Genomic DNA, 13,132 nt, shown 5'->3' with positions numbered 1-13,132 from the left:
ACATCAGAATCTGTGGTGGATTCACAACATAATGTCGGTCCTTTTAAGTACCATTTTTTGGCTCCATCTTATATGTTGGTTTTCTGTCAGTTTTGGGTTCCTTAACTTTTGTTGGTTAAAGGAAATGATAATAATACGAGGGCTGAGTTACCCCTACAACTTCATCCTCTTCTTGTTAACCATGTTGAACAATCTTTTCCTAGATTGGTCCCTTTTGATTTTATTTGTTACCACCAAGCCTGATATCCTTTATCGAAAAATATCCTTCTTCTTTTTTATTTGATTTGTCCCACATATGCCTTTTTGAATCTTTGAAACCCCTCTTATAAAATTTTGAAATCTAAATGAAAAACCGGTGGCCTGGTTTTTTTAGGGGTTCTAAACGCTTTTCTTTTCATGTTGGTGTCTTCCCCCACTACCTCAGTGTATGTCCTTCTTCCTTGCCTTTCTCCTTTATACCAGTTTCCTTTTTCTTTACTTTCTTCCTCCATCCCAGTTGGCGGTTGGAGTTATACCTTTTCTCCACCTCGTTGTTCTACCTTGTTGTTTCCTTTTTCTCCTCTCCATGCACTACATGAAAATTCACTTTTAGTGACCACAAAATTTCGGTCACTATAGCGACCGAATCAACCACTAAAATTTAATATTCATGAGTCAAGTTTAAGAGGTCACTAAAATAAATCAGCCATCGATTTATCGACTAAAATTTTGTAACCGCCTATTCGGTCAAGAAAAAATATTTTTTTTATAAAATTTAATTTATATAAAAAATCAGATACCTAAATTTCAGTCACTAATAATTTTTTTCCTTCTATTTTTAATCTTCTTTATTATGTTACTATTTCCATTTCAATTTTTTAAAAACATTTTTATTCTCTTTTAACTTTTAATTTTTAGTAAAAGTTTCACATTTTTATTGTTTTAACAAATAAAACATATATTTATATAAAAAAATAATGCTATTTTATATTTGCATAAAAGTGAATTTTATTTTCATTATACAATGTTTATGTGTGCATGATGAATTTGCATGATAAAATCAAATTTATATAGTGTTTTTTAAAATTTTATTTAGAAATTTTTATTTATTTGTTATATGTATATATGTTAAAATGTAGAACATAACAAAAGATTTTAAGTGGTCTAGTGGTAAAGCCTTGTGAAAATTCACGGAGGTCGCGTGTTTGATTCTTAAGTTTGACTATTTTTAATTTTATTTTACAAAAAAAACTAAATTCGTCACAAAACGATTTTTAAGATTTTTCGGCCACTAAAAGTGAATTTTCTAGTAGTGACGTGTTTCTTGTTTTGTCCTTTAAATTATTGGAATATTTGCATGTATTTTCCTATTGTCTGGGAATATATTATCTAACTGAAGGGCTAATCTTCTTTCATCTTCCATGTTGTTGAATCTCACAACCTCCATCTCTTCCTGTATCTGTCCCTCTTGGATGGTATTACCACTTCGTCTATCTCGGTGTGTTTCTTGACGAGATGGTAGATGTCTTTTGCCCTACATTTGTTTGGTATCTCAATAAAGAAGATGGTAGTACATGTCTCTAAATCCCCAGCTTGGTTGTCCACCATAACTTCTTCTATGTATTGTTTAATATGACGTTGTCTCTTTTCTCATATCTTTGGTGTGTGCATCTCACTTGTGGTTTTCACTTCTTCTAGGTTGTCCTCTTCTTGTTACAGTTTTCCACTCCATTGTTATGGTTGCTCAATCAATGTATTTGGATGTTTTTTAGTTGCAATAGTGGATCTTGAATGGAGCAGGGGTGGGCCATGCCACCCCTTACAAAAATTGTTTTTATTTTTAAATACACTTTGTGACATACCGCGTATGTATTTGGAGTAGAATTCATATGGAAATCAATTTCATTGTAAGTCACTGCAATCTTCATGTGATACACTTATTGTTGGACTTTCTGCTTTAATTGCAGTATACTCCTAGTCGCCTTAATTGTGGTACTTTGTCTTGCCTCATTGCATCCCCCAACACCTTCATTTTATTTTTTTAAGGGTGAATTTAGTTTCACATTGATTAAAGATATGACATGCATTGTGTTTATAAGTGGGGGCAGTCCTCACCCTATAAGCTAGTTTTGTAGGGATAAGTTAGGCCGAACCCAAATTCTGAGATGGTATCAGAGCATATCATAGATCAATTGTTGGGCTTCCTGCATCGTCCTGGCTTTGGACTCATTGAAGCCCAAGCGTGAGGGGTGTGTTGGACTTTCCGCTTTAATTGCGGTCTGCCCTTAGTCGCCTTAATTGCAGCACTTTGACTTGCCTCATTACAACCCCGAACACCTTTATTGTGTTGGCTTTGAAGAGGTGAATTTAGTCCCACATTGCTTAGAGATATGACATGTGTTATGTTTATAAATAGGGGCAATCATCATCCTATAAGTCGGTTTTAAAGAAGTTTTACACCATCAGTAAATCACAAACGTTAATTTGTTGAAATTGTTTGACTTTTATTTTAATTTGTTTAAAAATAATATGATTGAGTGGTTGTGATGCATTAATAATATAAAAAATTTTACATTCTCATAGTAATTAAACTCATATTTTTGTTTTATTAATTTATTTTGAATCTTTAATAAAATTATGACAAACTTTAAATATAATATTTTAATTGGTAGTAACGGCTATCCCTATTATTAAGCCAAGATCGCCACTGTTGAGTTGGTTAAGCTTGATGATCGAATGAGTTTGTTTATATGCAATGCTGGTTAGAGAGAAGTTAGAATTTTGGTGCTACTTTTTTCTTCAAAGAATGTTAAGTATGTCTAAAACTTTTTGAGAACTAATAAAACATAAACAAAGACTACAGTCCGATACACATGTATAAAATGTAAGTAAAATAAGTTATTTTAGTGATATATTCTCATTCTCAAAAGGAGTGACCTATTTAAAATAAAATGATGTCTCTAGTTTATTTTAATTTTCAATATATTTTTTTTAATTTTATTATTTAATTATTAAAATTTTCACAATTTCCAATATATAATAGGCTAAATTACAGTTTTGATCCCCCTATTTTGGCCAACTCATGAAATCAGTCCCCCTATTTATTTTTTAAACAGTTTTGGTCCCCCATATCCATTTTTCATTCAAAAAAACACTGTTGTGTACTATGTTTTAGATATGCAACATACTTTTATTGACTTGGAATAAGAAATATTAATTATTGACGACGTTTTCTACCTTTAATCGCCTTCCCTGATCGTCGTCTTTTTCTCCCAGCTTGTTCGTTCATCTCTTTCATTCTCCAAAAAAATGCTCTCTACGTTCTCTCTCGTTCAGAAAGTATCCCACGAATACAAAAAACTGAAAAATCAACATTTTTTGGACGAAAAATGGACATGAGGGACCAAAATTGTTTAAAAAATAAATAGGGGGACTGATTTCGTGAATTGACCAAAATAGGGGGACCAAAACTGTAATTTAGCCTATATAATAAGGGTACTATAATAAAAACATTATTTTTTATCTTATTTTTTTACATTTTTTTTAATTTGTGTGAAATGGTAGGCTGAGTCATTTAATAATGTTGTTTGAATATAGAAAATTTATTGGGTTAAATAATTTAAACCCCCTGCCTTTATAGCGAATTTCGGTTTGGGCCCCCTGAAGTATTTATTTTACATAAGGCCCCTTAGAAAACTCAATTCCTGGATTTACTACACCCCATTACCACACCTGCTGACTGGGCATGCAATTAGTGGCCACGTGGGAAATTGTTTGGCTGACTGGGTTTGTTATAAAATTAGCTTGTTATGTTTACCCCCCCAAACAAGTTCTTCTGCATTAGGGTTTTTTTAAAATTGGAAACTGAGAAGCTCGGAGAAGACGAAAGCGAAGAAGGCACCGATGGCTGGAAATGACGATGAACCGGTCAATGCGGCTGAGGTAACTGCTCACGTACTTGGGGATACCGTTAATGCTTGTTTGTTGGCTAAATATGCGTTTTTCTTCAGTTGAATGTCAGGTTTAATGTTGTCTTTCACCATGGAGGCGAGTTCGTGAAGCTTGAAGATTGTGAGATGATTTACAGAGGCAGGGTTTCCACACTAATTACTGGGGAACACATTGAAACCTGGACTCAGAGTCACATTCTAAACATAGTAAGTGGTTCGTTTAGGTTATGGACGAAAATCCCTGAAATATATCCTGACTATTTCCAGATTAGGAGTGATTCTGATGCCTATGATTTTGCTGCGTATGCGGGTTCGATGGGAGTAGATGGGAAAATGTTTGTTGAACACGATGCAGCCAAACATAGTAAAAATCCTAGGTGTGTGAATGAAGGTGTTGTCTTAGAGGTTAGTGATGAAGAGATTGTAGAAGGGTTGAGTGAAACTGAGGATGAAAGGACCACAACTCTTGCTGATGGTTTTGAAGAGATTGATGTTACTTTACCAGTCAATGAGGGACCTGTTATAGCTGGTTATTTGACTTTTCCTAGTAAGACTAAAGGTGAGGAAAATGAGTATGTTAGTGAAGATTTATTGAGTTCTGATCCTGATAACTTAGAGGATGAAAAAGAGCCTAGGTTTGGGAAGTTTAAGAAGGAGGAGCTTAATAAGAATTTCAAATTTAAGTGGGGTATGGAGTTCAACACCTTAGATGACTTTATAGAGGCCATCCGTGAGTGAACAATATTAAATGGGAGGAAATTACCTTTGTAAAAAATGAGGGGTATAGAGTGAGGGTTGAATGTAAGGCCAAATGTGGTTTTTTAATATTGTGTTCTAAGGTGGGCCATAAGCATACTTTTGCCATAAAGACTATAAAAGACACCCACACATGTGCTAGGGTTTTGGATAACAAAAGTGCAAGTTCAAAATGGGTGGCTAAGGCTGTGGTCAAAAAGATGCAAACCTCTGACAAGGTAAGGATATGTGACATAATCCAAGACATGAGGCAAAATTATTCTGTTGGAATAACTGTGTGTAGGGCATGGAAAGCTAAGTTGATTGCAAAGAAAATCATTGAAGGAGATGCATACAAGGAATATGCAAATTTGTGGAGGTATGCAACTGAGTTGCATAGGGTTAATCATGAAAATACTGTGAAGATCAACATAGAGAGGCCTTTACCTACAATCCAACCAAGGTTTGGGTCTTTTTATTTCTGTTTTGATGGGTGTAAAAAAAGGATTATAAATGGGTGTAGACCCTTCATTGGGGTAGATGGCTGCCATTTGAAAACAAAGTATGGAGGTCAACTTTTGATTGCTGTTGGAAGAGACCCAAATGACCAATACTTCCCCTTGGCATTTGGAGTGGTGGAAACAGAAACCAAGGAATCATGGAGGTGGTTTATAACATTGCTAATGGAAGATATTGGGCAAGATAACAGATATGTGTTTATTTCAAATCAGCAAAAGGTATAATTTACTTAGCCATGTTTGTATGTCAATTTCTGCAAATTCTTGTTTCTAATGTCAATTTCATCATTTGTTTTAGGGACTGGTTGCAGTCTTTGAAGAAATGTTTGAAAGAATTGAACATAGGTTATGTTTGAGGCACTTATATGCCAATTTTAAGAAGTTTGGTGGTGGAGCATTGATAAGAGACTTAATGATGGGAGCAGCCAAGGTAACCTACCAACAAGCATGGACATTGAAGATGAATGAGTTGAAGGCTATAGATCCAAAGGCTTGGACATGGCTAATGGCAGTTCCTACTAAATCTTGGTGTAAGCATGCTTTTTCATTCTATCCTTGGTGTGATGTACTTATGAATAACATAGCTGAGTCTTTTAATGCCACTATTTTAATTGCTAGAGATAAACCTATTTTGACTATGTGCGAATGGATTAGAAAATATCTGATGAATAGGTGTAGTACTTCTACATTGAAACTAGACAAGTGGTCACACAAAGTGATGCTTAGGAAAAGACTAGATAATGAGGTAGCTATGAGTGGACATTGGTTGCCAACCTGGGCTATGGAAGAAAAATTTCAGGTCACTCATGCTTATAATAGACAAGAGTTCATTATTGACATTGCTAAAAAGTCTTGCACATGTAATTTTTGGGAAGTAATAGACATTCCATGTAGACATGCTGTTGGTGCATTAAGGTTTAGGCAGCAGAACCCAGAGGATTTTGTTCATGAGTATTACACAAGAGACAAGTATGCCAAGTGCTATGGATGTGCTATTAGTCCCGTTAATGGAACTGACATGTGGTCTGAGGTTGAATGTGAAGAACTCTTACCTCCTAATTACAAAAAGGGACCTAGTAGGCTAAGGAAGCTAAGAATTAGAGAAAGTGGTGAAGAAGGAGCTAGAAGAAGGTTATCTGGTGTATCTTATAGATGCACTAAGTGTGATAAAGTGGGACATAATGTGAAGTCATGCAAGCGCAAAAGACAAGATCCAAATGCATTGAATAGAAAGGTAATGACACTATTAATTACATGCAACTGGTTTTGTATACAATGCAACTTATTTGAACATAATGTAACTGGTTTTTTTAATGCCGAAGAGAATAAGACCAAATGCAAGTGAGGAAAGTGGTGCAAGTCAAGAGGCTGCTACAAACAATACTGGAAGCCATACTGGTACAGTAAATGAAGAAAGCAAGACTGATACATTGTTTGGGGATATCACTGATGACATGATAAGTAGCCTACCATACATTCATTCTAATGTTCCAAGTCAGGCCTCAACATCTAACATGAACAAGGGTAAGAGAAAGATGGTTGTCAAACCAATTAAAAGGATAAGGGTAAGTGAGAGGATAAAGGAGAACTGGTTCAAAAAACCTAAACCTTTCACAGGTCCTGGTTCTGACCCTGAGCAACCAATATGCATGGACATCAAGGAAGAAGAAGCATCAAAGAAGACTACTAAGAAGGCAGCCAAGACTACTCCTAAGAAGGCATCAAAGAATACTCCAAAGAAGACTACTCCAAAGAAGGCTACTCCGAAAAAGAAGTAGTGAAATTAGCATGTGTTGTTTTGATATGCATTGTAATGTTTGTTTTAGTGTTGTTTTGATATGCCCTAGGTGTTTTAGTGTTTGTTTTGATAGTGTTGTTCTGTAATGGGCTCTTTTGTTTTGGTGCACTTATGTAATGGCTACTGCTAAGACAGTTTTAGTTGGTAAGGTATTTTGAATTTTGCACACTTTTGGTGCTCTAGTTTGTAACTACTGAATTATGCCCATGTTTTGGTGCTTTAGTTTAAAACTACTGAATTATGCCCATGTTTTGGTGCACAAGTTATTAACTACTGAATTATGCTCATGTTTTGGGGCACAAGTTATGTAATTTCTGAATTTTAGTTCATTGCATCTTGCTAAATTGAAATGCTTGTATCACAGTAATTAACAGAATATGAACACTTAAACATAACTCATTTTATTGACATGAAATACACAAGAATAATTACACTTAACCATAACTCATTTCATTGACATGTAATACACAAGGTTATACATTCAAATGCTACCCATAATATTCAACCAACTTCATGTTAAACTAAGTAATACAATATGGCTATAACCAAACAACAAAAAAGGATTGTTGTCTTCTTCAGCCTCATGTTAATACTTGTCTGAGTTGCAAGCTTCTTCTTCAACTTCTCTAATTTCTGTGATATCGTCTCCAACTTCAATTCTAGAATCTCACACTTCTTACAATCTGGTTGAATCATTGCTCTATTTTCTTTGATAGGGTCTCTGATTTCATCATCCCACAAGAATAAATCGCAGCTACTCCCGGTCTACAAATTACAATGAACAAATGTTTATTAATAATCAAATTTTTGACATTGAATTGGCAAAATAACACAGAAGCATACTTACCCCGGCATTGCGGCATTTCCAGAACTTTCTATTGCGGTTTTGGACTGTGTTGGACACCCACATCTTCATTGCTCTATCACAACCACGTCTGGGTAAATCTGGAAACGCGGCTGAGTTAACACTGCTACCATACGAGTTACTTTGGGCCTTGAATGAAGAAGAAGAGTATGAAGAACGACGGTGGAGGAAGAAGAAAAAAAACACGACCTTGGAGGGAGAAGATGATGAAGAACGACGGTGGAGAAAGGAGGAAGAAGACAACCCTAGCTTCTATTTAACACACATAACCCAGTCAGCCAAACAATTTCCCACGTGGCCACTAATTGCATGCCCAATCAGCAGGTGTGGTAATGGGGTGTAGTAAATCCAGGAATTGAGTTTTCTAAGGGGCCTTATGTAAAAAAAATACTTCAGGGGCCCAAACCGAAACTCACTATAAAGGCGGGGGTTTTAAATTATTTAACCCAAATTTGTTTATCAGATGTGTATATATGTTTCTATTTATGTGAAAAAAATAAACCACCTAACAATTATTATTAGCTTGACATTGTTCTATCAATTTCTTGGGACCCCTTAGGAAACTACCATGCACTTTCCTATCGAGCAGAAAGATCACGTAATCTTCAATACCATAATTCAGCTCTGCTCCCCTAGCAATTTCATAGCAACTCCCTCAAAAGCTATTCTTGATTTCCTTATAAATCTCAAATTTTCTATTTGACTCTTGCACTATATTAAAAGACTCTTATCTATTTGTAACTTCAAGTCATCTTTCAAATAATATATTAATAATTTTTTTCATGTATTAAGAGAGGAAACCTTGTTTTTCAAATTTTCATACTTATTATTATGGCTAGAATTCTAAAACCATCCAAGTGGTTCTCTAACAAAGGTCTTAAACCTAGGTCAAGATCTTCCAATTCATCATCATCATTATGCTCTCCAAAATCTCCAATTTCATTGTCTACCACACCAAAAAACAACAAGAATGAAGATGATATGGGATTAAGAGAGGTTTTCAATCACTTTGATAGTGATGGAGATGGTAAAATTTCAGCCTATGAGTTAAGGTCATATTTTGGGTCAATTGGAGAGCACATGTCTCATGAAGAAGCTGAAAGGGTGATTCAATATCTCGATGCCGACGGCGACAACTTGTTGGATTTCAATGATTTCATGAAGTTGATGAAAGGTGAAGAAGGAAGTGTTGATGATAAAGATCTTAGAAAGGCTTTTGAAATGTTTTTGTGGGAAGAGAAAGAAGATTGTATTACACCAAAAGGGTTGCAAAGAATGTTGCAACGTCTTGGAGATGAAAGGTCTTATGAAGAGTGTGTGGTTATGATTGATGCATTTGATATTGATCATAATGGAGTTCTTGATTTCAATGAGTTTCATCAAATGATGGCTTAGTGAATATTAATCTTTAGTAAAATGAGATTTGAGATTGCAAAATTTCAAGATCAATGCATATAATATAAACGTAAATATATCCTGATGAGTGAGTGAGTTTGTTATAGTGTCAAATAAAAAAAAGAAAGGATTATTGAAATTTGTGTATGTTTTGTATACTTTTCTTAAAGTAAATATTATGATCCCATTGAGATTTGAAATCCGAAGTATTTTGTGGCCAAGATCAAGCCAATGCAAGGGTTAAATTCATGCCAAAAATTTAGGAAAAATGCTATTGTCTTTGATAGAAAATAGGTATATAGGTTCAAGCATAGTTAGAAGCTGGCAACATGTCACTACTGTTTTGAATTTGGAATGGATCTTTTCGATAATGCCATATATCTATTGTACTTGTACCTTTAAAGCCAAAGGAAACCGATAAGAAATAGTTGGAAAAGTGAAGAAAGTAACATGCCATGTCTACTTTAGTTCACCAGAGGATTTGCAAACACTTAAAGCAGATCCCTTAAAAATATGATCCAGATTTTATTGTTTTATTTTTTAATCATTGAAGTGTAGTTATATTCGAAATTCGAATATACTAAGAATCTTTGAACAAGGTCGTAAAGTCTGTTGAAGAAAAATATTATACATGTTTGATTTCTTGACGTGACTTAGGAAAATACTTCGTTCTTACGAGGTTCATGCTTGACAGGTTGTATACATGTTTGATTTCTTGGGCCATGCTACCCTGAGCGGACCAGTTTTAGCCCTAATCCAACAGAGTTTTCCCCAAATGAAGAGGCCCATTATTACAAAAAGTACATACAACAGCATCACATTTACTACGGTTCTTCAGGGAACCATGGTGATATCTTTAGTTTCAAGTGCCCATATATATATATATATATATATATATATATATATATATATATATATATATATATATATATATATATATATATATAATTAAACGTTGTAATTTTTTTACCATAGTAATTTTTTTACCATAGTTTAGATACTCATCTGTAGTGATATCTCATACGTTTCAGGAGTTCAATTCTCAGCGCCTCCTAATTCGTGATTTCTTCGGTATTTTAGAGATGCCTTTAAAAAATGAAAGTAATATCACCCTGGTTCTTTATGCTGACCGTTGTGATATATTTTTAATTTTTTAATTTTTAATTGCGTAAAACCCGATGCTTTTTTTTTATAAAATATCATTAATTTAAATCTTATATCACCACGATTATTAAAGAAAACCGTTTTGATATATTTTTTGTTATTTTTTAAAAAATTTAAATGCTTAATACGCTTTTTTTTATAAATTTTATTAAATATCACAACGGTTTTTTTTAACAACCATGGTGATACGATTTATTCACTTTAACAAAACTGAGCTAGCTAACTTGTGTCTTCAGTTCTATATTTTCATTTCCATCACGAAACAACGTCATTTCAACCTCTGACGAATATACGACATTGCAACCCTAAACCAAACAACACCATTGCAACCCTAACGAAACAAAACTAGTATCAACACGTACAACACCATCTTCAAACTTGAAGAAACAACCCCATTTTCAACAAAATTTTGTGCTTCCGTACTGTCGAGGAAGGAGCCGACATCTGTTCTTTATTCTTGAGTATCCTTCGGTTTAACTGTCGAGAAGGAACTCAAAGAAGGAGCCAACACCATTTTTTTACTTATTCATCACATTTTCGATACGTAAACGATTTCCCCGTGCATCTACAGTACTCTCATTTTCCATTGAGTTTTTGTTTATGTTGATAACATTATTGTTTATGTTGATAAAATTATTGTTTATGTATTGTTATTGATGTCATTGTGTTGATGATGCCATTGTTGTTGTTGATGTCATTGTTGTTGACGATGTCTTTGTTGTTTATATATTTGTTGTTGATGATAATTCTTCATGTGCTTATGTATTTGTTTTTATTGATGTCATTGTGGTGATGATGTCGCTGTTGTTGATAACGCCATTGTGTTGATGATATTATTGTGAATTATGTTTGTGGCCTAATGTTGATTGTTTTATGTCTTGATAGATGGCCTCTGCCTCTTATTCATCTAGTAGCAACGAAGCTACGTATTCAAATAAAACCAATTCAAATGATTCTCAATTTGTAGGCGGACAATAGAAAAAAACAAAGATGTGCCACAATTATGGCTAAATTAACAAAAGTCTGCAAGTCGGGTGTCAGACTTCTGATTGAGTTTAGTGTCGTTTATATGATTCTTGATGGTCCTTATTCTTCACTTTTTAAGAGTTATGATGCGTTCCTTGGACGTAACAAAGTTAGCATATTATTAGATGATTAGAAAGATGCAAAAATTGATGTACAAAAGAGCATATGGACAGACGTTCAGGTATTAATTTTAATTTTCATTAATTTGATCTTACTTTATATCAACACTAATACATACTTATTGATATAAATGTTTAGTTGACATTTGAGTTTAGTGATGATTTGAAGTTGTTTAAACATTGGATCACTTATGTTGGTACGACTTAGAGGAGTTTTAAGTCACGACTCATGAGTGACTACTTACGAAGCCTAAGCCTAATATTGAGAGCTCATGGGTGAAATATCCTTTTCTTGACTAGAAGGTTTGGAGAAAGTTTGTGAAGTCTCGTAGTTCTGAGAAGGTTATGGTTAGTGCCACTTGTATTTTCTAATAATTTTATAGATACAACCATGGACGTTAATATTTGTCCTATGTTTAAAACAGGTTAAAAGTGAAGCGGGAAAGGTGAATAAGGATAAAAACAAATACCCACATAGATTGTCTCGTGGGGGACACAAAAAACGTGAGAAAACAATGATTGCTGAAAAAAGACAACAAGTAGGAGATGCAAACTCCATAAGTCGTGATCGGGAACCATCTCCACCATCAAGATGTGAGAATTGGAAGAGGGCTTGAATATATCCAACAAGCATTCACTACTAAAAAAACCGCTTCTAACGTCGGACGTGAAATGCAATTTACCTAGGCAAAAGAATCGAGGTAACGAAGGGCGTCATGAAAAGTAATAACTTAACACCTTGATTTTTAAAACACCGAGGTAAAGGGGTATTATGGCATGGGTTTGAACCCTAGTTTCTACACTTTTATTATTTACAAAAACTAGCGTCTTTATTATCCCAGTTTATCATAAAAATTGAGAGGTCATTAATTTTTTATAATAAATCCCAATACAATATTTACCATAATATTACATTTTTTAATAAAACTCGTTGTAGTGTTTACAAAGAATATTACATTAATTGTCCATGAAGATCATATGTTGGATCTTCAATTTATTGATATTTTGGGAAACTCTTTTATGTACGGATCTTGCATGTATTTAATAATGGTGAAAAAAGGGGTAAGATAATTAAAATCTAAAATCTAAAATATTTTTGGTACAAATAAAAATTTAATGGAACAAACCTTGAACCCAGATGATTTATGCTCTTGCAATCCATCGAAGAGAACTTTTCTAAAATCGTAAGAGGACTTATATAATGGACGTTCCTTAAGTTTTACGCGGATCACTAATGGTGAATTCTTGAGCATTAATAACCTATAAATGGAAGGCAAAGATTTGTTTAAGGTCGTTAAATAGTGGGAAAAACACTTAAATATCATCTCAATTTTTAAAACAACCGAGGGGCTAGACTAAAATAATTTTTTTTACAAAAATGGTTATATTGTTTACCCAGAATATTAAAATTAGAGCATGAGTAGGTCTCATACAATATTTGTTACATACAATGTATTTTTAATATTATGGGTAAACAATGTAACCATTTTTGTAAAAAAAAAAAATTTTTTACTCTAACCCCTCGATTTTAAAATACAATAAAATCGAGGGGTTAAAGTTTTTTTAATGGTTATAATGCGGTT

The 13,132-nt window shown here is 33.9% G+C and overlaps 2 protein-coding genes across 2 annotated transcripts; both read left to right on the top strand.

The window, feature by feature from the left end:
- Window positions 1-4,930: 4,930 nt before the first annotated feature.
- Window positions 4,931-6,960, top strand: LOC131644373 (uncharacterized). The gene is made up of 3 exons (XM_058914861.1): window positions 4,931-5,401; window positions 5,481-6,416; window positions 6,505-6,960. Exons 1-3 carry the CDS (start codon window positions 4,931-4,933, stop codon window positions 6,958-6,960), a joined length of 1,863 nt encoding a protein of 620 aa, XP_058770844.1.
- A 1,576-nt stretch (window positions 6,961-8,536) lies between these two features.
- Window positions 8,537-9,616, top strand: LOC131608005 (probable calcium-binding protein CML41). The gene has a single exon (XM_058879953.1). The coding sequence runs from the start codon at window positions 8,677-8,679 to the stop codon at window positions 9,238-9,240; it is 564 nt and encodes a 187-aa protein (XP_058735936.1). The 5' UTR covers window positions 8,537-8,676; the 3' UTR covers window positions 9,241-9,616.
- Window positions 9,617-13,132: the final 3,516 nt, after the last annotated feature.

Source organism: Vicia villosa, linkage group LG1, assembly GCF_029867415.1.
Source record: "Vicia villosa cultivar HV-30 ecotype Madison, WI linkage group LG1, Vvil1.0, whole genome shotgun sequence".
NCBI lineage: Eukaryota > Viridiplantae > Streptophyta > Magnoliopsida > Fabales > Fabaceae > Vicia > Vicia villosa.
Note: the sequence above shows the minus strand (reverse complement) of the source record. Positions and strands in the feature narration are given on the sequence as shown.